The sequence below is a fragment of the Pseudochaenichthys georgianus genome, chromosome 17, assembly GCF_902827115.2.
Source record: "Pseudochaenichthys georgianus chromosome 17, fPseGeo1.2, whole genome shotgun sequence".
In the NCBI taxonomy this organism is placed as follows: domain Eukaryota; kingdom Metazoa; phylum Chordata; class Actinopteri; order Perciformes; family Channichthyidae; genus Pseudochaenichthys; species Pseudochaenichthys georgianus.
The window spans coordinates 41735653-41760812 of record NC_047519.1 but is presented as its reverse complement, the minus strand read 5'-3'; the positions used below and the strand labels follow the sequence as shown (position 1 = coordinate 41760812).

At 40.4% G+C, this 25160-nt stretch overlaps 5 protein-coding genes across 5 annotated transcripts; 3 read left to right on the top strand and 2 right to left on the bottom strand.

The window, feature by feature from the left end:
• Window positions 1-119: 119 nt before the first annotated feature.
• On the bottom strand, window positions 120-528 carry LOC117461920 (late histone H2A.L3-like). The gene has a single exon (XM_034103916.2). It carries the CDS (start codon window positions 513-515, stop codon window positions 132-134), a length of 384 nt encoding a protein of 127 aa, XP_033959807.1. The 5' UTR covers window positions 516-528; the 3' UTR covers window positions 120-131.
• Window positions 529-3380: 2852 nt separating this feature from the next.
• Window positions 3381-4735, bottom strand: LOC117461908 (histone H2B-like). Its single transcript, XM_034103904.2, has 2 exons — window positions 4345-4735; window positions 3381-3553 (listed from the first exon to the last, which is right to left on the bottom strand). The coding sequence occupies exons 1-2, from the start codon at window positions 4719-4721 to the stop codon at window positions 3544-3546; spliced, it is 387 nt and encodes a 128-aa protein (XP_033959795.1). The 5' UTR covers window positions 4722-4735; the 3' UTR covers window positions 3381-3543.
• Window positions 4736-18623: 13888 nt separating this feature from the next.
• On the top strand, window positions 18624-19040 carry LOC117461941 (histone H4). The gene has a single exon (XM_034103936.1). It carries the CDS (start codon window positions 18639-18641, stop codon window positions 18948-18950), a length of 312 nt encoding a protein of 103 aa, XP_033959827.1. The 5' UTR covers window positions 18624-18638; the 3' UTR covers window positions 18951-19040.
• A 3016-nt stretch (window positions 19041-22056) lies between these two features.
• On the top strand, window positions 22057-22549 carry LOC117461925 (histone H2B 1.2-like). Its single transcript, XM_034103919.2, has one exon. It carries the CDS (start codon window positions 22071-22073, stop codon window positions 22449-22451), a length of 381 nt encoding a protein of 126 aa, XP_033959810.1. The 5' UTR covers window positions 22057-22070; the 3' UTR covers window positions 22452-22549.
• A 715-nt stretch (window positions 22550-23264) lies between these two features.
• Window positions 23265-23830, top strand: LOC117461902 (histone H3). The gene has a single exon (XM_034103899.2). The coding sequence runs from the start codon at window positions 23271-23273 to the stop codon at window positions 23679-23681; it is 411 nt and encodes a 136-aa protein (XP_033959790.1). The 5' UTR covers window positions 23265-23270; the 3' UTR covers window positions 23682-23830.
• Window positions 23831-25160: the final 1330 nt, after the last annotated feature.

The following is a 25160-nucleotide window of genomic DNA, read 5'->3' as shown; positions in this document are numbered from 1 at the left end:
GTGGGTGTTTTTAGTTGGGTGACATGTTGTGCACATCAATACATATAAGGCAAGGGGGAGAAATGTCTTTAGTTGGAAATGTGTGGCTCTTAAAAGAGCCTTTGTTGTTTGTTGAAGCGGGATCAGGGTGCTCACTTCTTGGCGGGCTTCTCGGTCTTCTTGGGCAGCAGCACAGCCTGGATGTTGGGCAGCACGCCTCCCTGAGCAATGGTCACTCCTCCCAGCAGCTTGTTCAGCTCCTCGTCGTTGCGGACGGCGAGCTGCAGATGGCGGGGGATGATACGACTCTTCTTGTTGTCCCTAGCAGCGTTTCCAGCCAGCTCCAGGATCTCAGCGGTCAGGTACTCCAGCACAGCGGCCAGGTACACCGGGGCTCCGGCACCGACACGATGGGCGTAGTTACCCTTCCTCAGATGCCTGTGGACACGGCCGACGGGGAACTGGAGCCCGGCACGAGATGAGCGAGTCTTGGCTTTCGCCCTGACCTTTCCTGCACCTTTTCCGCGTCCAGACATTTTCTATGTGATTATTCTTTGACGTTTAGAAGAAGAAAGTGAGTTGATCAACCTTCTCGCCAGTTTATATAGGAGCGCAGCTAAACGCTCATTGGTCGGATTGATCCGTAACTGTGATCGTCCAATCAGAAAACAGGTCGGTCTGCCGCCTGAATTATTTTCAGAATGAGACTGACTTTTCTGAAATTGTTTTCACCCGTTCAAAGATGAACATAAACTCCTGTAATTTAAGAAGTGAAAGTCTCAATATGTAGAGAACATTAAGACATTCTAAAAGGTTTCATACTTAATGATTATTTACAGTGTGTAATTCACTTATTAAATAATATATTTGGTATTATAACTCAAATTACACACCCACCTAAACACGTGCAGCTGTTTGGGCTAAACATTTAACGGGGAAAAAATGATCATCAAATGTAACTTATTTGTGATAGGTTGTAATTTGTGTAATGTCTATTTTTTTACCTTATCTTTACATGTTGAGGACATCTCTTATTTCATATTTAGATTTTAATAGTTTTGCTAGGTATTATTCATTCTGTCGTTGTATGCACCAAATATACCAAAGCAACCTATTATCATTCGTGTATACACACACACACACACACACACACACACACACACACACACACACACACACACACACACACACACACACACACACAGCACATAATAAATATATATATTTGAAAACCTCCAGGTTGAAGTGATGTACAAAACTGTAAAAAAAAACTGCTCAGATGGTAAAATGAACAAAATGTAAATAGTAAAAGCCAGATCACAGGAAGATGATCCAAGTGAGCATGGCAGTTTATTGTCACTACCACCAATTAATAATTTCAAAACCAGCTTTAAAAAAAAAAGAAGGGTGTTCACTTAGACCAGGGGTGCCCACACTTTTTTGGCTGGTGAGCTACTTTTGAAATGACCAGCTCACCGAGGTCTACAGACCAAAAATAAAATCCCAAATTGCAAGGATTGCTGAATAACACGTTTTATTTATACATGGGATAACTACAATAGGGCTGCAGCAAACGACTCATTTGATAAACGATTAATCGACTTTTCGGACTATTACTGTATGCCTTGCACAATTTCTCAAATGCTCTTATTTAGTCATCAACTTTTAGATTTAGCTTGAGGTTGTTTTAGGCATGTGGAAACTAGCAATGAAGACAAAGATGAATACTTGATTTAAAAATACATATTATTAAATTAACAAATTGTGAACAAAATTAACATTGCTTTTTATTTAAATTAAATAAATAATATTTCAAGTCAAAAGAAACAATGTTTTAACAAATCGTATTAAATAATCTGATGAAAGAACTGTAAACAGAATAGTTGAAACTTTAACAAAATAAAGAGTAACTCAGTTTCCTCTAATCATTAACCCATGTTTGTATAATGTAGTTAACTCCGTGTGTTGCTGCTAGCAACACACGAATGGGGCTACAGAGCTACTAGAAAGACAGTCGAACCCGGTGCATTTCTCCGTCTGAATGTGGAGCAATGTTGCTAAATGTTTAGACCATAGACCATTTGGGTCTTTTTGCATGTTAGAAACGAGTTGGCGACACTAAGACTGTGATAATGTTTCTGTAGCAATAATACATGACCTTCTCAACTCGCTACTCGGAGGGAAGTCGCTGTCATATGCCTTGTGAACAATCCAATAATGCCTCTTCGGCAGAGCGACACTTGCTTTACAAATAAGTCAAATAACCTTTGAATGTGAATGTTTTCCCAGCACTTGACTGATTTTGTATCGCTTTGCATTCTGGGTTAACAGACTGGAAAGCGATAGGTCGCTTTTTCCATAGATATATATAAACACTAGATGGCTCACACGCGCTGCTGGCCAATGGAGACCGACGTTGCCACTTGACCGCCATCTTGCTACAGGCAGTGCTCTCATTCATAACATTATGGGTTCTATTTAAATAACCATAGCTTACTCAATTTTCAACCGATTTTCAAACGGTTTGGTTTTTTATAAACATCAAAGATGTAGTTATGATACTGCATACTTATAATCATGGACTTTCATATGAAAATAACATTAATCAGATAAAGCAATAGCTATACACACACACACAAGGTATTTATATTAAATATTTGCCGGTGTATATATTTCCATTTATTTTATTATATTGTCAATATTTAAAATAAATTATAAATAAATTATAAAATTAAAATACATTTATATTTTATATATAAAAATCGGTCTCATGTTACCACTCTGTAAACCAAGAGTTGTTAATTGAGCAATGCCTTAGCTTGAAGAACAGGGACACAACTAATGACAATAGCATATGTTGGTATATTATTTAGATATTCACACCTTTATCAGAAGAACCAAACCAACATAAAATGTGCTCACATACAGGCCAGTTCTGTCTAATTTATCACAATTATTTTTGACATGAGATCTTCATATCATCCTAGTTTTGTATTTAGTTTCTAGATTTGTAAACAAATCCAGAACCTTTGAAATATGTTATTGAAAAAAGACCAAGAATAATATAAACTGTACCATATGTCCTTCTGTAGTCCATTTGTGGTTTGTCTTGACTCACCCCGGCTGATATATCACAAAATCCACTGTTTAAATTGTTCCCTATATTGCCCCTATAAGGTGTCCTTGGGTGTTATGAAAGGCGGCCCCCAAACATAAATGTATTATTATTATTAAGAAGAACAACTTGGTGTGGTGTGGAGGGGATGTAGGAAGCAGGAGCAGGTGGGGAGAGATGGGGCTTCAAGGTTCAAGGTTATTTGTTTTAAATGTGTCTTGCACACAATAAAATAAAATACAGTATACCACAAAACCAATAAGACACACAGTGACACATGGCACACTAACAATCAATCATCGTCCAGCCTCAGCTTTGGTATTCTTTCACAACCATGTTATGGGTTTATTAGACTGAGCAAACATAAACATATGTGGTGATCCCACGGGTTCTTGTTTGCAGACAGCGGCGATTGGAGCATCCGTAGGCTGCACAAAAGTCCGGCATAGTCAGGTACTTCTGTAAACACAAAGCCAGCAAATTCCTGTATCATAATGCAAGATGTTTTTAACAAGCCAAACCACGTGGAAGAAATCATGTGTAACTTAAGTTGTGTTGAAAAGAAAGAGCAGTTCTGCCTCTCCCACTGGTGTAAAGTTGCTGGGTGAACTTTGTAATACTAGGTCTCACTGACAGCCTCTTGTTATTAGCCAGCTAATAAATACAACCACAAACACAAAGAAAAGCTGCAATTTCAACATGTCCAAGCATCCTGTATCATAGCCATGCTAATAATGTTTATAATAAACCAAACCGTTTGTAAATCAGTCAAGATTTCAGCGAGTTAAGAGTATTTTTGTGCAGATCACTCACCTTACAACAGCTACCATAACGCGAATCAGAGTAACTGTTGACTGTAGCAAGATGGCGGCCAGTCAGCTAAGCTGGAAAATCTCCCATGAGCCATCTAGTGTTTATATATATCTATGGCTTTTTCTGTCAATCAAGTACACTCTGGAAATTAAGTGGCAGGGAGGCCAAGGGAGGAGGGATCAAAACCCGTTTGGTCTATTTTAACGGAGTGGGATTTTTTTTTTTTTTTTTTTTTATTGACTGGCGATATACCAGCATTGCCCCCGCGGTCGACGTACGGGGCACCCCTGCCTTAGACCATAGGTATTATTAAAGTTGTATTAAAATGGAAATAATGTTGACGTATATTAGACACTTTGTAAGAGGATAGCAGCAGTAGATGAAGTGGGTGGCTCTTAAAAGAACCATTGGTTTGTAGCAGTAGCAGTAGAGTTTACTTGGAGCTGGTGTACTTGGTCACGGCCTTGGTGCCCTCAGACACGGCGTGTTTAGCCAGCTCTCCGGGCAGCAGCAGGCGGACAGCGGTCTGGATCTCCCTGGAGGTGATGGTGGAGCGCTTGTTGTAGTGAGCCAGGCGAGAGGCCTCACCGGCGATGCGCTCAAAGATGTCGCTCACGAAGCAGTTCATGATGCCCATGGCCTTGGAGGAGATGCCGGTGTCGGGGTGGACCTGCTTCATCACCTTGTAGACGTAGATGGCGTAGCTCTCCTTCCTGGACTTTCTCCTCTTCTTGCCGGTCTTGGTGGCGGTTTTAGCAACGGCTTTCTTGGAGCCCTTCTTGGCAGCTTTGACGGGGGGTGCATCGGCAGGCATGATGAGAGAGTGAGGTGCGACAGAGTCGAATGACTTCTTTGTCACAGAGTGGTCTATTTATATTCACCAGATGCAAATATTACTGTGCTGTTGCTCGCACAGGATTGGTTGTCTTCTGAGCAGGACGGAGCATGCGCTTAACGAGTTTTTTTTTGTATTAGTCAGTTTATTGAACATGTCAGAAACAAAAACATACAATAATATATATATATATTCTCTTTTTTTTTTGAAAATGCAGTTTCCTCTCAACATGTGCATGCTTTCTCTCCGTGTGAAAAGTCCCTGGATATTATGAGGTAATTGTTGATTTGCGGCTTTTGAACATAATTTGAATAGTTTTATAGTCAACCAGGTCTTGTAGTTTTAGTGTTTTTAGTTTGATGAACAATTTATTTGTAGGTTCTCTGTACGTAGTTTTATGTATAACTCGTATGGCTCTTTTTTGCAGGATGAAGATTGTATGTGTAATTGTTTTATATGTGTTCCCCCAAACTTCCACACAATACATCATGTATGGAAGTATGAAGGAGCAGTACAGCATAAACAAAGAAGCTTGATTAATTAGGTATTTGGCTTTATTCATAATTGCTATTGATTTGGATATTTTGGCTTTGATATAGCTTATATGTGGTTTCCAACTTAATGTATTGTCTATGATTACTCCAAGGAATTTGATTTCCGATACTCTTTCTAATTGGACGCCATTTATAGTGAGTTTCTTCTCTGTATTGGTCGATCGATTCCCAAATATTATGAGTTTGGTTTTGCTTGCGTTCAAAGTTAATTTATTTAGGTCAAACCAGATCTTCATCCTGCTCAGTTCCTTCTCCATTGTGACCAATAGCTGTTCTAAATCGTCCCCACAGCAGAGTAGACTTGTGTCGTCTGCAAAAAGAATGGTTTTAATAATTGTTGATACTTCACATATATTGTTAATATACAGAATAAATAGTAATGGCCCCAAGACTGAGCCCTGAGGCACCCCACATGTAACCTGCAGTAGTTGTGATGTATGGCTTTGTAGTTCAACGTACTGTTCCCTGTTATGTAGGTAGCTGGATAGCCATGATAGTGCAACACCTCTAATGCCATATCTCTGTAGTTTTTTTTATTAATAATTCATGGTCAACCGTGTGAAATGCTTTTTTAAGGTCCAGAAATATCCCTATTGCATATTCTTTCTTTTCCATTGCCTTAGTAATGTGTTCAATACATTCTATAACTGCAAATTATGTAGTTCTGTTTGCTCTGAAACTATATTGTTGTTCATAGAGTATGTTATGTTTGGTGATGAAGTCATGTAGTCTTGTATTTTTTCCAGTATTTTAGAAAACTGTGAAAGCAATGGAATTGGTCTATAGTTTGACAGTACATGTTTATCTACAGATTTATGTATTGGTATGACTTTAGCAGTTTTCATTTTATTTGGAAATACACCGGTTTGTATTGACTGATTACAGATGTGAGTTAGTGGTTTGGCTATACATTCAATAATGTTTTTAACTGTATACATGTCAACATCATGACAGTCTGTAGACCTTTTACTCTTAAGTTTTTTAACTGTGTCAATAATTTCATTTTCATCAGTCCCTCTTAAGAATATAGTTTCCTTCACATATATATCTTTACTTTCAACACCATCACTACAACCAGTATTTGGAATTTCCCCAGCTAGACAAGGACCAACATTGAAATCTTCCACAACTGAGGTCATGCCATACATTACTGTATCGTTTTTTGACAGAAAACTGTTTGGGTATTGTGCCTTTCCATTTCCTTTTTTAATAATGGTATTTAATACATTCCATGTGTTTTTAATGTTATTTTTGTTATCCTCCAATCATTTGTTGTAATGATCCATTTTGCTACATCGTATTATCTGTGTTAGTTTGTTTTTGTATGTCTTGTATTTTTGTTCAGCCTCTACTGATCCATTCTTTAAGAAGTCTTTATATAATTCATTTTTCGTTTTACATGCATTTAATATACCCTTAGTGACCCATGGTTTTTCAGCATATTTTTGTTTCACTATTTTCTTTACAGGAGGACAATGTTTTTCATACGGCCCTGAGATGAACTGATTCCTCCCACAAAACGATTCGTTTGTTTGAGTCGCCGCTAAAGAGAAGCTGTTCGCGAACGACGAACTTAAAGAACTGGCGGAAACAGTTCAGAACTGTTTCCTACAGTATAGCTACTGTAATCAGAGCCTGAGCTCCGACACACACACACACACACACACACACACACACACACCACGCACACACACACACACACACACAGAAGCGGGACATCCTCCTCAACCTGTCCGCAATAAAGAGGACGGATACCTGAACCGTAGCGTCCAGCTAGCTTAGCGATAAATACACGCATCTTTGTATTCTCCTCCCCCTGTCGGCCCTAAAAGCTTCAGATGGTGGATACCTGAGCTCCATAGCGTCCCGCTAATGTGAAAAACACACACAGCGTTAGCGGGACATTCTCCTCCCCCTGTCGGCACTAAAAGCTTCAGAGGGCGGATAGCTGGGCTCCGTAGCGTCCAGCTAGCTTAGCCGCTAGCTTAGCAATAAATACACACAGCGTTGTATTCTCCTCCCTCTGTCGGCCCTAAAAACTTCAGATGGCGGATACCTGAGCTCCATAGCGTCCCGCTCATGTGAAACACACACACAGCGTTAGCGGGACATTCTCCTCTCCCTGTCGGCCCTAAAAGCTTCAGAGGGCGGATAGCTGGGCTCCGTAGCGTCCCACTAGCTTAGCCGCTAGCTAAAGGTAAACATAGATGGGTACATACTATAGAATATGAATAAATCGTCACCGATGTAGAGGATATATTTTTGTATTCACTTTGAACTCGCCCAAAGGAGTGTAATGCTTTGGGATTTAAGCACATAGTCCATGCATGGGTTTGAAAGTATAACGTGCTAGCCTGCTGTAATACATCGTATAGTCAGGCACACATTTATGAGAGATTTAACAATGGCCAATTATATTTCTTAAATAATATGTAGCCTATTCCCAGAGCATAATTCATGGGGCAACAAGGTGAGGTGTAAAATGTGTTTTAATATCATAAATGTTACGCCAGCAAACTTCTTGTACGGACTTCGGCAGTAGTGAAGACTCACTGAACGAATTAAGTACAAAGACGAATCGTTCGCGAACGTGCAAATCACCAGAAGTCGTTCGCGAACCGGTGAACGAATCAGTGAACGAATCTTTCAAGTGAACTGAATCAAAAGATTCGTGTCCCCGAAGGGAATCGGAATTCCCATCACTAATCCTAGTGTATATCACCTTTAAACATATTTCAACAGTTTAAGAAACCCTCTTTATTTCCCCTCGATGCAAATATAGCTGTGCTGTTGCTTGCACGGGATTGGTTATCGTCTGCGCATGACTGAGCCTATGATGTGCATAGATCAGATGTAGCCTATCTACTGTACTGTATTGTAAAAAGGGGAACAAAGTATTTTAACATTATTCTGCACCCCCGTTGTATGTCTTATCCCTGTAGTTTGGTAGCTGCTGGAATGAGCATGTTAAAATGTGTTGTCTTTGTCTGATTGAATCAAGGGATCTTATTTAGCTGTGATGTAACACAACCAAGGGTCCTTTACTGTGGCTGAGAAGTGCAATGGACAATTACAAAGTGTGAAACACTTTAACAAAGCTTGAGACAAATTTACATTTTATAAAACAAAATTACATTTTATAAAACACTTTTACCAAGGAAAAAAAACTTTAACATTAACGAAAACAAATTAACAAGATGCAAAACACTTTTACAAAGCTGAAAACAAATGTACATTTTATAAAACACTTTTACTAATGACAAAACAATTTAACATTAACAAAAACAAATTAACAAAATACGAAACACTTTAACATTTCCTGAAACACTTTAACATTTCCCGAATCACATTAATATTTGATGAAACACTTTTACAAACCAGAATCAAAGCGGAAGGACCAGATATCTTGCATCATTGCGTGCAATATTTTAATGAAGGTCACTCGTATGCTGTAATCGTGGACATCTACCTTTCATGGTGTAAAAATCAGTTTGCGGACTCTTAAAAGCAAACTGAATCAAGCCGGGTTTTACCGCAGAAAGGGTTATTCCTCTCAAATCGCTGTAATTAACGCCATCAGGTTGGAACTTCGTGGACCTGGACAATTGCTTGGATACCGAACAATGTGGCAGGTACTAAAACAAAAGTACAGTCTTCAAGTGAAGAGAGAAGATGTTATGAATTTGCTCCGGGAGCTTAACCCTTGAGGCTAAGAGAGGAGTGTAGTGTCTTCGGAAACTCTGTAGTGTCTAAACTCCGAAAAAACTATTTGTTTCACCGAATCGAAGGTTAAAAACACAAAAGCATTGTACACAATTTAAACCAATCAATATTGTGTAATTAACAAGGATAAACTGATGTTTTTTAGTGGATGAGTAATGGAGATATCACTGTGTAATCATTTGACAGTGTGGGGAATACTTCCGGTTTTATTATGAAAACTTAGAGACCGGAAATACTGTTTTCACCCACGCTATCTTTACATGGAAGCTGCCCCATATACAGTACACGAGACCTCAAATCATCTTCGTATATCTATCAAACTGTAGATCCTACACATCCACTGGACGTAGATTATAAAAGTACAATATACACTTCTCGCTAGAAATCTAATAAAAAAGCATTTTAATGGCCAAACTATTCCACAATTTAGGATTTTCCAGAGTGGGTTATTTGTGAATAAACGACCCTCCGGAGCGTTTGCAATCGACAGGAGCATGTTTTTTCTTACACGACCACTAGAGGTGCTACACTTTAAAACGTGACTCTGGGTCGTATTTAGCTGCTGAACATAGAGGCGAAGTCACGCCCATCTACTTCCGGCCCATGGGACCCCGGAAGCGAAACATTTACATTGAATTCAATGGAGAGAGAAAACGTATCTTTTGATCCCGTTTGAATTGTGCCACGAATGACACATATGATGTTTGTCAATCTTAAACAATAATTTCCATGTCAAAAAAGTCACATTTTGTCGTAAAACTGATGAAATATAAGACTATGAAAAATACGCGACTACAAAGACTACAAATCCCAAATCCCATTCTGGGTCGCGTAAGTGAAGTCATAGGCGATATTGCTCCAAGTGGTTGCGACTCGTAATTAAAGCGAAGAAGAAGAAGAAGATCTCATAACTGATTTATTCCCTCCAATAAATAAGAGATTGCTAAAAATAAATTCCCTTTTACAAGATGCCTGTGTGCTTTGTACCAGGTTGTAATCACAAAAGTGATCATACCACTTGCTCGTTCTATCAATTCCCGTCTGATGAAAGGACCAGGAGTCGCTGGATCAGACATATCAGGTCATATCATAGGTAATATACATGTTGTGCATGATGGAACATAGTCAAGTTAGCTACCTAGCTAGTAGCGACGAGTAGCGAGCACGTGTAAAGTGTTGTTACTGACCTTTTTCTCTTTTATTTTCTTTACCTCACCTGTAACTGCTGAGACGTTGAGGAACATGCACACTGGACTGACCTGGCAACCTGATTTCCACTGTACGTAATAGTATTTAGTTATGGTATATTATTTATATACATCAAAGGGACATTGCACCACCCAGAGACACACATGTATTGAGTGTGATATTTTGCATAGGTCATGTGAAATCATCTTTACATACACTGTCAGAAATAAAGGTACAGTACAGGTACATTGTTGTTCTACAAAAGATACAAATGTACCCTTAAAGGTACACTCATGCTCCTGTATGGTACTAATAAGTACCTTTTTCAAGTAAAAGGTACGCGTTGCATATGTATTGCGGAAAAGGTACATAAGTCTACCCTTCATGGGCTGTTTGTAATTTTTTCGGGTATTTGAACGTTATAGCCTCCTGCTGCAAATACCTTGTGGTTTAAAAAAAAATATATATATTTTTTTAATTTTGTTTTACAAGTAGGCTTTTTCACTAATTTCATGAATGATATGTGATAATAAACTTGGTTTAATTTAAATGTAATTATTATTGCTGTGCTTCGCTGAGAAATAGACGTTAATGTTACACAACACCTGATTGGTTAAGAGAGCTGAGAGCGGGAGATAATCTAACGGTCATATTTGGCCAGATTGAAAGACTCCGTCTTTTCAAAAGACCTGACCTCGGTGTTACATGTAACATGGCGAACAGTGGGACAACTTCTGCCTTGACCTGTCTATCCACTAGTGATATTATCACAAAGGTAGTAGAATATGGGATAGAAGTAACTGAACTGGAAGTTAGGAAATTCAGAGGTAAGTGAACTTTACCTTCATTCATGACTGGTCAAGTAGCTAACATTTAGCTAACTAAGGCTAATGCCTTTCATGAAAAGACCGGGGAGATGGTATCTAACGCTAGCTAGCTCCATAGTCCCTGGAGAACAACAAAATACTGCCGGTTATATGTTTTTGAATGTATCGGTCATAACGCAACCGTGTGTGAAGCTAACTAACGTTACCTAGCTAACTGAACATAGTTAGCCTAGCTAGCAGAGCGCCGACGCTAGCCATTACGTTATTTCAAAGACAATGTACATACAGTGAGCGCGCGATGGAGGGGTTGTGACAGTTGTCTGTCTACTTTGCTGGATGGGCGATTAGCATGGTGGCTTTCACTAAAGCTCACAGACACGGGGCTATTGACCAACATGAATCTGTTCATTGTGGAAAAGGCACTCATATTTATTTTCTTCTAAAGGAGAGATTCTTCATTTCCAAGACAACGTTAGTTAGCCGTAGCTCAAGATTAGCTACATCTGTGCTAGTGTAGTGATTGCTTGACATGAGCACATGCAGACATGTAACGTTATGCGGGAAGCAGCCGTGTGCGAAGCTACCTACAGTATGAAATGCCCCTTCACACCAACGCAGCTCAGAGTTTTAGCCATAGCTTACAGCCGTGCTAGTGTATGTTGATTACACGCAGGGGCAGACTGGGACTAAAAATCAGCCCGGGAAACTTGGCTATTATCAACTCAAATGTATTGCTAACCTGACTAGAACTGGAACTGCTAACAATGACATTGTATTTGACTTGAATGTGGAACGACATAATGTCAGCATGGATTAGGAATAATTACATTCTGAAAAGTGTTTTGAGATTTGCTAACATAATTTGTGTGACGGGGAAGCAATTTCCTATGGCCTGACCGAGACGATGGTCGCATACCTCTTTGAAGGTTCCTTCAAAAAGCAAGAAAAATTCCTACAATTTGCACGCCAACTGAAGGAGTCAGAGCCAACTACAACGCTGAATTTTGCGATCTTGCCAAATGACTGTCTTTCTCCGACATGGCAAGTGTGACATTACCTTGTTGAACGCTCACTACTAACCAACTGCTTTTATTTTTACGATAACTTTTGTTGTAGCTTTCATGTCTTAGCTTTACTTCTATGTATTAACTAATCAGGGGGGAAATGGTTGACACTTTCATTAGAATACAAATATCAGTCATGGGAAGCAGGAACATGTGTTTACAATGCCATGGGAGTCTGTGGTTGAATGGGAAGGGGTATTGATTACATGGATGATCAAATATCACTCACACATAGCGATAACATGATAATGTGATTACATATAATCACATGTCCTCACATATTTTTCAGCTTTTTTGTCCTTTGCTAATCGCATGCCTCTTTGTCCTGCAGTCAAGAATATGGGAGTTTCCCTGCTGTGTTTACCCTGCCAACGTTCCCCAAAGATATCCAGACCAAACTGGACACAAAACAACCATGCCATAAAGTGTCTACTGATAGACACAAAATCGTGAGGATATTGCATGAGACGATGGCACAATACACAATGTAAATATTGCTATTGTAAATATTTGTCAGCACACCTTCTACAGTATTGTGATCATACAAATACTTAATTTACTTTCTCATCCTGCTTTCTCTAGGTATCCGACAAATTCTGAATACATTAAAGTGGCCAAAGCATTGATTTTCAGGTATCCTTTCCTGAAGGATATGGAGGGAAATGGATATGTAAGTTACTTTTAATGGTTTTATAGTCCTATGTGGTTTGTTGAATTGACAGATTTTATCTCCCCTATAGCATTTTCGATAAAGGACAAAAGCCTTTTCGAGAGCTCATTTACAAATGAACTTTTTCTAATGAGGTGTTATCTGGAAAATCATCACAAAAATATATGTTTTGATTTCCATAACCTGACATACCTGATTTGTTTGTTTCACACAACCAACTGGGAAGACTCTATGGTAAACTGTTTTGAAAAGGGCAGGCACTTTCAAAAATACTTGGCAGGGGATTGGATGAACCACCTGTCTATCATATCTGTGCCCATGCCGTCTTTTGATTGACAGTCTGTCAGCTATGAAAGTGCGACCAATACATGGGTGCCATCTGCTGACAAAGAATCCCCTTTAGCTCAACAGCTCCGTAGTGGCCAAACATCTGCTACCTTCTCTTTAAACTCAATGAGTTTCACAAAAATGTTTTGGGTTAATTTAAATCTTTGTCTCCTTTGATTAGAACACCTGGCATATGTCTTTAAAACGGCCGTTCAAAGCTGAAAGGACCCCCCTGGTTCACCACGAGGTAGTTCGAAACATGAAGCAAACGTTTGGGCATCATAGATCACCCCAAGCACCAGAAAATAACCAGGGAAGCATAACGACTTCTGTCAGACGATCTTCAGTGAGTTTATTCCTATCAGCCTGTATACACTTAAAACTGAGTCAGTAAATAAAGTACATAGAAAATGGTGGCACTGCTATATTAAGCCAGACTCATGTTTGTAATTTGTCTCCATCTGTCTTGTCTATCTGCAGGACATCATTTCTGTTTCTGGGGAGGACGAGTCCTCCATTGGTGCACACACACAGGTTTTGAAACGACAATACCTGAAGACCCAGCCTGATTCCTGCATCGTTACCAACGCAATGACAAAGACATTTCAGTGGAGGAGAAAGGAGGTGGCTGAGGGGGTAAGGGCTGATACTATCGCCAATAAGTATCCATTCTTGAAGACGCCTGCTGGGGTATGTAAAATATGTAACCCTTTGCGACTTGCACGCGTAGTGTTCCGTCCATACAATCAACCTCTCTAAATTGTACTGTGTTGTCTTTGTTTCTGTCCGTCTATGCAGTTGTGTGAGGAAATGAACCGCATCCACAACATTGAAAACCTGCAGCACCGCTTCAGAGAGGAATTTCTCCCCATTCTACCCAAGGTGCTGGCCCTTGCAAAAGGAAAATCCCCTCTGGAGAAGATATATCTGCAGGCAAGAGAAGAGTCACTGAGCGAAGATCTACCAGGTAATGCTGTCTGTGTACAGGTGTCAATGCGTCGTAGGGCTGCTCGATTATGGCAAAAATCCTAATCACGATTTTTCATTGACTTTGAAAACATCCATTTATTGAACTTTAAAAAATATATATTTTGAACAATATGTTTTAACAGTTGATTTCCCTGTAATGTAACGTAAAAAAAACAAAAACATTTATATCTACATTTAAATAAATAATATCAAAATAATAAATACCAATACAGAAGATAAACATATATTTTGGAGCTCACTTCCACAACCTACTAAACATATATAAATATGATAACTAATGTCACTCACAACCTGTCATGTTTAATTATACTGCTACACGCAGTACTCTTATTTTGGTAACCCCACACCTGGAAACAGGAAGTAGTAGGCTCCGGCTTGACGAGGTTAGTAAAAGTTGACTGTACGCTAGAGATCGGAGAATAAAGACACAGCAACTAAAGCTTCCCTTGTAACGTGTTTATATGGATTTATTAAACAGACTGCAAGACACAACCTGGCCGAGCGGGCTTTTAGGGAGGGCAGGATGTGTAACGCAAGACACATTGAGAGCATCATTGCGAAAGGGAATGCAGCAAAATAATCGTTTTAATCGAGAATAAAATACGATTAATTGCACAGCCCTACTGCGTCCTAGCTTCCACCCTCACTTGCCCACGTCGGTACGATCTCATCCTCTGACTTACAAACTCTTGTGACCAACTCAAACACCACCAACTACGCCACTGAAATGCTAGTATTCAATGATGCGGGTGGCCGGTTTATACTGAGGAGTGAGTTACATCAATTCAACTCACTTACATCTGCACACATTGTATCTTTACTTTTATTTTATTTCCCTGCTCCATTTAGGTCATTTTCACAATTGTATAGGTCCGATCGACCTTCTCACCACAGTGCCACAATAGACAGAGAATCAGACACCACTACAATTTTAGATATATGTGTTGATCTGTGTATTCCTCTCTTTTAGCCATGGACTTCAAAGCCGGGCTTGTTCTCCTGCCAATTATTTTCAAGGAAAAGGTGGAGCATCATGTTACTTTGGAAGAGGTGAGCCACTGTCACACCGGAGGGGGGAAATGTGCCTCATTCTTATAAATGAAGGAGCAACCGATATGCATTTGTTTGCAAATATTCATGTTGAGTTCCATTTGAACTTGACACATGATTTTCCGTGTCTCTTTCAAGCACCACTGTGCATACTTGGGTTATACTAATTTACTTTCCATTTTGTGTTTAGTCTGGCACACCTTACCCGACCACCCAACTGACGCACACCTACTGGAAGTCAGCCTTCACAAGAAGAGGGCCCAGTGTGGTCAAAACGGATGGGTTTGTGTTGTGCAGGGCCAGTGATTTGGAGGAGGGAGTCATCGCAGCCTTTTGCGCATATTTCGTTTTCAACATGGCCTACCCACCAAACCGTAAGAATACCTTGACCTTCATACAGCGCTGCATCCTGAACATATCTGAGGAGGGGGATAAGCTGCTCTCGACCACTGTTATCAGAATTCTTAACCAGTTATACTAATGCCTCGCCTACATCAATGTCCCAAGTGCTCTCGAAGAACATTCACACTAATGAAATTAGTACAGCATGTTGGACTTAAATGAAGCTGCAGAAATGTCATGGCCGAACAGCCTCCCTACTTGAATGAACTGTCGACATCGTTTAGTGAGAACCTTGTTAGTTTTATTCTAAAATGTAGAGACAAAAATAATGCTTGATGATCTCAAAGATCTAGCAACGAATGGGTTCACTGTATCTGTTAGTGGGATTGAGTATAAAGTGAATGCAGCACTAGCAACGATTTCTAGCGATAATCTCTCTGCTCATATGCTTGCTGGGTACAGCATGTCAGTCAACTCTGGTAGGATTTGTAGGTATTGCATGGCAACTTATAATGAAATGAAAGAAAAGTTTACAGAGGAATGTTTTGTTTTAAGAACAGCAGCTGTTCATCAATATCACCTTGAATGTATAGTACAAAATCCAGACACTAAAGCAATATATGGAGTACAGAATAAATGTCCATTAGATGAACTGCCCTATTTTGACACAACTACCTCCTTTCCCCCAGACATAATGCACGATCTACTAGAAGGAGTAATTACTTTAGTTCTAAAACTTGTTTTGACTCGAGCTCATAGAGAGAAGCATATCACTATTACAGAAGTAAATGAAGAGTTACAGAAACTCTCAATTGGTCAAAATGACAAGACAAACCGACCTGTACTGCTGTCTGAAAAGCTTTTAAATAAGTCAGGAATAGTTGGATCTGCATCACAAAAGTGGTGTATTTTTAGGTTGCTCCCTTTTCTAATAGCAGACCGTGTTCCACCAGATAGTAAATATTGGAATGTGTTCCTCTTGTGTCGTGAGATTTCAGATATTGTCATGGCATCTACAGTAAAAAAGCAGTGTCTTCCCATGTTAGACTTACTTGTACAGGAGTTCCTCGGAGAAATGAAAGACGTATTTGGGATCATTACACCCAAATGCCATTATATGATACATTACTCTCGACTTATGTTAATGTATGGACCTCTTCGATCCCTTTGGTGCATGCGAAGGGAAGCATCAGTATTTTAAAAATGTTGCTAGTAATTGTAGGAACTTCATTAACATAGCTACAACACTAAGTAGCCGTCACCAATACAAACAGTGCTGGGAGTTTTCCTCCAAGATTTTATGTGAAAAAGTACCAGGAAAGAGTATTGGCACACCATTTGAATCTTTACCATCCCAACTTCAGACAGCTCTTTCAAACTTTGTAGGAATTGATTTGAATGGCAAGGTTGTTCAATGTGTATCTGAGGTTTTATTTTACAATGTTAAGTATGCCTTAAAGGACATTTTCGTTATTGCTACAGTTAATTCTGAGGAAATTCCATTGTTTTTTGAGGTAAAATACATTTTAAACATGGACACAAAATGGGTTTTGTGTGGGAAAATGCTGATTCCAGTATCATATCTTAAACATTTCCATGCATACCAAGTCCAGTATGACACTGATTGGTCATGTTTTCTGCCAGGCCAAGAGATCAATTTTTCTCCTCTTGATAGCTATACCGTGGATGACAAATTGTTGGTAAATATTTCCAAGTAATATTGTGACTGACTGACTGGGTGATTGACTGACTGACTGGGTGACTGACTGACCGACTGGGTGACCAGTATGACACTGGTCATATTTTCACATCTTTATATAGCTATGCAGTGGATTACAAATTGTTGGTGAATATTTCAAACTAATGAGAATTGTGAAGCTTTGATAGATTGCTGTATTTATGAAAATGTGTTTCATTGAATTGGTGAATGTTTCACCCATTGATATATATATATATATATACTGTGGATGACAGGTTGTTGGTCATCAGTATATCAAAAGTATTGTGAAGCTTTTCTATATTGATGGATAATTGAACATTTATTTTCATTTTTCGGTAACAGCTCTATAAGATCAGACAAATATTTCTTTATATAGGTCATGTTGAAGGGAAAGCTAGTTCTAAACTAAATATAGTATTTCAATTTGAGGTACTGGTTTCACCATTGTGCCATAGTTATTACCATAGGAGGGCTTTCGGATGGACATACGAAAGGACTTCTGTTTTTAAATCCTTGATAAAGTAGGGAGTAATTGTTGCATGTTCGGACACCCAGGGTTCCACGCACTGTTAAAGAGGGTAACATTGTTCTTTAAGTGCACCAGAATTGAAGATAAATTAATAGAATGAGTTATGGAATACATAGCAGAGCTTTACAGATCCTAGTAATGTTTTGACACAAGATAATAGTGATGTACACAAGTTTCTGAAATAGATCTATTAGTCATTTTAATACCAATTAGGTGCAAATGAATTGCAGTAGTAGTAGTAGTACTCTAAGGAAGTGACATTTTTTTTGGCTAGACACTTTTCAGGGAATGTGGGAAACAGCAATGAGGGGTTGGAGATATCTTGAACATTATAGTTGTAATTGTGAATTAATAAATGATGGCGCTCCATAAATACAGATTTTTATAGACGGAGGATGCTGGCCTGTGCTGGAACATCTCTACAGAGCACGACACATGGCCACAAAGACTGAGACCAACTGACCTTTGACCCTGACCGACAGGGTAACTTGGGAGGCACTGTCAATGACTGACTCTGAGGTGTACCTGACCAAACCTGACTTTACAACCTGACAGTGTGAGTGTGAGTGAGTGTATGTCTGCATCTGATCAGTGCAACTGCATGATTTAAATGTAATGTTAATCTCAGAAAGGGTCTTATTTCAAATGTTATTAAGCATGTGAGGGTTTTATTACATATTAACACACTTTAATCATCAAATGCTTAGTATAAAGCCTGACTGAATTATATGAACAATATTTCAAGAAAGAAAAAATGTTTTCAAAGATAATGTGGAGGCTGCAGCGTTGGCCCCGCCCAGCAGCTTTCCCGCTCTCCGTCTTCTCTTAGGTCCGCAGTGAATATATAAATACTGCCGGTCACGCTGCTTCTACTCATTCGTTCTGGACGAGCTGACATAACAATACTTGAACATGAGTGGAAGAGGAAAAGGAGGAAAGGGACTCGGCAAGGGAGGCGCCAAGCGTCACCGCAAAGTTCTCCGTGATAACATCCAGGGCATCACCAAGCCCGCTATCCGCCGTCTGGCTCGCCGTGGCGGAGTGAAGCGTATCTCCGGTCTGATCTACGAGGAGACCCGCGGGGTGCTGAAGGTCTTCCTGGAGAATGTGATCCGTGATGCCGTCACCTACACCGAGCACGCCAAGAGAAAGACCGTGACCGCCATGGATGTGGTGTATGCCCTGAAGAGGCAGGGCCGCACTCTGTACGGCTTCGGAGGTTAAACATCTACACCTTGACATACCTGGAACAACAAAGGCTCTTTTAAGAGCCACCCAAATTACTCAAAAAGAGACATTCCTTTTGATTAACTTTATATCGAACCTATATTCATCTCCAAAACTTGCTAGGATACTGGATATTAAAAATGTAGACCATTTCACAATGTTGTTTATCCGACATCCAAGATTAACAAATCAATGATATGTTCGTAGAGGATCCAAAAACTTCTACTTCCAGCTGTGGGGTTTCTTAAACTTTTGAAATATGTTTTAATGGTAAAATACACCGGGATATTAAGGAAGGACTAACTCATAGTGATGGCGAGATGAAGCCTTATGAAGCTTTGAAGCTTTCCAGCCAATTGGTTCGCAAAAGGGTTCATCTCATGAGGCTTCATCATGGGCTTCATTTGAACACAAACCCCCTGCTGGTCAAAGTGTGTAAAACAGGCAGATTGGACATCTCAACAGTGTGCTCTATCTCATACCGAGTTCCCATTGAGTAAAGCCTTAGAATAACTCTAAACAACGAACATTAAATCATATGTTCATGTTAACAATATTGTATTTATTCCAGTTGAATGATTGTGATTGAAAAGCCTAAGGAGGCTGGTAAACATTGCAAAGAGTGATTTGTATCCTTAATAATATTCATAAACTTAACCATGTTGTAGCCGGAGAAAGGCTAAACCATATCAAAGAATACATTTATTAACTACATTATCTCATTTAGCTGTAGCTTTTATAAACAACAATAAATACGTATTGTTCAGTCGTTGAACCAGAGACCCTGCGGTCATGAGTCAACTGCTTTCAGGCTGAGCCACAGCACACACACTAAAGCTCCCTGAAAACACTGCAACATATTTATTCCTGTATTTATTGATGTTTTTATTCCTACATTTATTTATGCTTGTATCCATTTATATTTATGACATGTTCCGACCTCTATATAGGTGAGGGTCTGAGCTCTTTTAATTACATCGTGTCACCAGCGGGCCCGGGTACAGGAGGGGTAATATGGTTCTTATTATACATCCATGCGTTGTGGTTCAACGGTTCAACCGATCTGAAGCGCTTCCTGAAGCAGTCACGTGGTGTCGACAGGCAGCGAGGCTTCGTTTGTCATCGATGACGTCACTGGCCCAAAACGATACAAGCCTCGGTACGTGCTTCACAAAAAGCTTCGGGGATTACTCGACACACGCTCCGAAGCCTCGGCGCAATACGTAACATCACTACTAACTCACTTCTAATGAATACATTTGTATTTATTTTAGGGTCTTAAAATCATACGTATTGGGATTCATGTGGATCAATACGTATGGACTAGAGCAGGGGTCTCCAACCTTTCTCCACCTGAGAGCTACTTTGAAAAAATGAAAGTGGCCAAGAGCTACATCGCTTATTCACATAGCACTCATCAGTTGAATTAAGCTACTTTTGTACACGTGTGAAATTGCAATACCTAAAGCTTATCTAAAATCTTAACTTCACATCAAGGTCCAAGAAAATGACAATTTCTCACATTAATATGGACAACATAGTAAGTACATCACCTTAATCACCACCTTGCAAGCATCTTATGGCACATGTGTAAAATAAGTGCATTAACTCTTTTTCACAGTCAGTGAGATGAATGGCGCTGCATGGAGTCCACCATAGAGGTGTATGCTGGAGTGTACCCACTTAGGTTCACTCTAATAGAGTCATTTAGATGTCCATCAGTCAGTCGTGTTCTGTATTTAGATTTCATTCATGTCAGAAAAAGCTGCTTCACAAAGGTCTGTAGAACAGAACCAAATAAAGCAGACATGTTCAGTGCTGCTTGGTGAATGTTCTTAGAGTTTTCTGGGTCTACAAGGCTCCAGAAATGTTGTGAGTTTTGCTGAGACTTAATACTTCTGCAGTCGAGCTGCAGCTTCAAGCAACGGTCTTCTGTTAAAAAAAGGACACTGAATGTCCTGAATGAGGCATCACACACATGACTTGAGTCTGAACAAAGCAGACAACAGGAGTATTTACAACAGCATTATAAAAACAAAAATACTGCATGTGGGTGCATTCTCTGTTTTACTGTTGCATTAATCCCATGAATGTATGAGAGTAAGTTAGCTTCATCATATCTCAATCAGTGATTAAGTGAATAATAAAGTTTCTATCGGGTCACTATCAGCCTGTCACTCATTATTTTCAGGGAAGTGGTGGGGTTTGGAGGAACGGAGAGGAGACGGTGATCGCGGAAGCTTTCCTCCTGCCTTCACAAACTTTACACACGTATATATCAACTGAAAATAGCAAGAGGACATTCATACTCTGAAATCCAAGACTTGATTGAATCCACCAAAAACCTGACATGACGATAACGAGTGTTTTTCAAAAACACAAATCCCTCCCTGTGTGTCTCTGAGCCGCAGCGACGCGGACTGATTCAGAGCGGGTCATTCTGCCGTTGGTTCTGACTGGTGCTGCTGGAGAAGCAGACTGCTCTGTGTGTGGTGTCGCCCAGCCGCTGTCACGTCTGTTCCTTGATCTCTGCGTCACGGACCAATTTTATATTTGTGTGACAGAAACAATTCTAAAATAAAAACACTTTATTGTCCGGCCGCGGCCGAAAAATCAAGAAGCAACGTTACTACGCTATAATCGATAATCGAGCGGCGAGCTACTGAAAAACTGCCCGCGAGCTACCGGTAGCTCGCTATCGACGTGTTGGAGACCCCTGGACTAGAGGGTGACAAGCATCACTTTCACCTCACTTTTTTATTTAAATTCCAACGTTGGTCATGAAAAATATGTGTTTCTCTGTTGTCCACGTTATACATAGTTAAAAACATATGAAAAACTTAAAAGGACATTGATCCCAACCGATTTGTTGATGTATTCATGTACAACACATTATAAAACCCCAATAATACAAATACATAATCAATGGGGGGTTCATTTTACATGTCACCCAATCTGTTTTGATTCTAAAACTCGTTATGCGCATGCTCCGTCCTGCTCAGAAGACAACCAATCCCGTGCGAGCAACAGCACAGTCACGTTTGCATCTGGTGAATATAAATATAACGCTCTGTGACAAAGAAGTCATTCGACTCTGTCACACCTCTCTCTCGCATCATGCCTGCTGAAGCACCCCCCGTCAAGGCGGCCAAGAAGGGCTCAAAGAAAGCCGTCGCAAAGAGCGTCAGCAAGACTGGAAAGAAGAGGAGAAAGTCCAGGAAGGAGAGCTACGCCATCTACGTCTACAAGGTGATGAAACAGGTCCACCCCGACACCGGCATCTCCTCCAAGGCCATGGGCATCATGAACTGCTTCGTGAGCGACATCTTTGAGCGCATCGCCGGTGAGGCCTCTCGTCTGGCTCACTACAACAAGCGCCGCACCATCACCTCCAGGGAGATCCAGACCGCTGTCCGCCTGCTGCTGCCCGGAGAGCTGGCTAAACACGCCGTGTCTGAGGGCACCAAGGCCGTGACCAAGTACACCAGCTCCAAGTAAACTCTGCTGCTGACATACAACAACACAAAGGCTCTTTTAAGAGCCACCCAACCCATCCAAAGAGCTCATCCAAAATGAAAATCAATACATTTCACAATATGAAGGAAATATGGTGGTTATTTTACTGCAATCCTGAGAGAAAATGCTAAGTGGTAATCTTTATCTTAGCAAATCTTTAGAGGAGACAAATGAACACATTTATTATTAAATGGTGTCCCTCTGCCACCACAAACTCTAATGTGCTGTAACAACAATCCAAATGGTGTTTCTTGCTGACACTTAAAGCCTCCCTTGAATCATTGATACCGGTAATACAAAGTTAAGGGTTTAATAAGAGAAGAGAATCATTTCACCAATCAGTAATGTCAAAAACACAAACGAAAAATGCTTTGCAAATGCTTGTGAAATAAATAATACATAGAAGCAACATTCATATGGGCACATACATTTCATATGGATAAGTAGGCTATATACCTACATCTTTCACACTAATAACTAAATGATTCCTTTATTTCAGGGCGAGTTTTTTTCACTACAAATTAAATCATAGTTATACATTAGAAAATGACAGGGTTAGGGTTATATTATATTTAATCATATTTATTTCCCCCTAAACTAAACTAAAGTTCATTTTGAGGATCCCCCGGATCTTCCCCTGTGGAGGAGTGGATTACATTGTCCAATAGTAAAGCAGCTACAGCGCACGTGTCTCCCGGCCTACACCAATCAGCGCGGCCCGGCTCCGGCAGCTCCTTTATAAAGCCGCTGCTCACAGAAACCCTGCACTCCTTCGCTCGCTGTGAACACTGAGAAACTACAATGGCCAGAACCAAGCAGACAGCTCGTAAGTCCACCGGAGGAAAGGCTCCCAGGAAGCAGCTGGCCACCAAGGCTGCTCGTAAGAGCGCCCCGGCCACCGGCGGAGTGAAGAAACCTCACCGTTACAGGCCCGGTACCGTGGCTCTGAGGGAGATCCGCCGCTACCAGAAGTCCACCGAGCTGCTGATCCGCAAGCTGCCCTTCCAGCGCCTGGTGAGGGAGATCGCTCAGGACTTCAAGACCGACCTGCGCTTCCAGAGCTCCGCCGTCATGGCTCTGCAGGAGTCCAGCGAGGCCTACCTGGTCGGCCTGTTCGAGGACACCAACCTGTGCGCCATCCACGCCAAGAGGGTCACCATCATGCCAAAGGACATCCAGCTGGCCCGCCGTATCCGCGGGGAGAGGGCTTAGACTGACCTGAGACCAGAACACCCAAACACAACGGCTCTTTTAAGAGCCACACACACTTCCAAAGAGTTACAATCCTACTCATTATTATGATGACACTTGTTCATATCAGTATATTATCCAAATGAAATGTTTTTCATCATTTTAGTCAACCTGAGGACCACAGATGGAAATGAGCTATTGGCTATAATCTGGCATATCGCATCTCTTCTCTTTGCTGAGATTAATGTATTTGTATGCATGGTCCTTCTATAAATAAATACATGCATACATAACCCTAAACAAATTAACTGTACCTTTTAATAATGACCTTACATGTTTGCCAAAGTTAGATTCACTTAAGAAAATCAAATCTGTTGTGAGAAAAAACTAATAATTGATAGGAACTTGACATCCTACTGAAAAACAGTCAGAGATTTAACGGCATAGTTTAGTCCAACGTTTCATTTGATTGGTTTATCCTTATTAACACGTCATTATTTTAAAGGTAATCAAGCCAAGAAGCATTAATTTAACAATGTTACAACAGAACATTGCATATAAACTTTAACTAATGCAAAAGTATAAACGGTACTAAAATAATAAAAGGCCATAATATACTTTGTTACTATGCCAATAGAAAAAAAGTGAATGTGATTAAAGCAAAGTGACAAAACGGATAATATGGATTACTTGACTGTATTTTGCTTTAGTGAAATTGTTCTCCCACCAAGATGTTTGAGGCATCAGCAAAATAAGAAAGCACGTTTTAGATTCATTTCACAACAGTCAACTATTTCCTAAAGAATATGACATCAATCTCATAACGGAACAATTGATGAAGAATATGCTTAAAGGCCCTGACACACCAAGCAGTCACCAGAGGACTAGCCGACGCTGAAGTCGGCTGTTGCCTGGCCGTGTTCTCCTGCGTTTTGGCCATGTGTCGCACGGGAACACACCGCACCGACTTCAGTGCGTGAGTGGCAATAACTCTCCTTACCAGCAGGCGGTGGTAGTGTGTATTCGTCATTCAAAAGAGGCAACAACCGGAAGACAGAGAAGAAGAAGAGTATCTTTTCTCCGTAATATCATACAGAGCTGGCCTCTCCTGGATCAAGGTGATGAGCAGGTCTTCGTTTGCATCATTCCAGATCGCCATGATGAGATGAAAATGAATAGCAGTCTGTGTGTGCCTTCTTAAATCGTTTGTTTACGTCCCTCACTTCCGCTTCGCTTCTCATGCACTGATTTGCTAGCTGAACAGCCAATCAGAGTGATTATTTGGTCCGACTGCCAGACCCGATGCATGGCCGATTCGACATATTGAATCGGCCATGCATCGGGTCTGGCAGTCCAAATAAGGCGTGTCACGGTCGACGGTGCGGGACACACCAACCTGACTACGGCGCCGCGAATGCCCGACAGCCTCTGACGGCCTCTGACTCCCAAAATCGGGTTGGTGTGTCAGGGCCTTTAGACTTCCTGATCATTACAAATGTA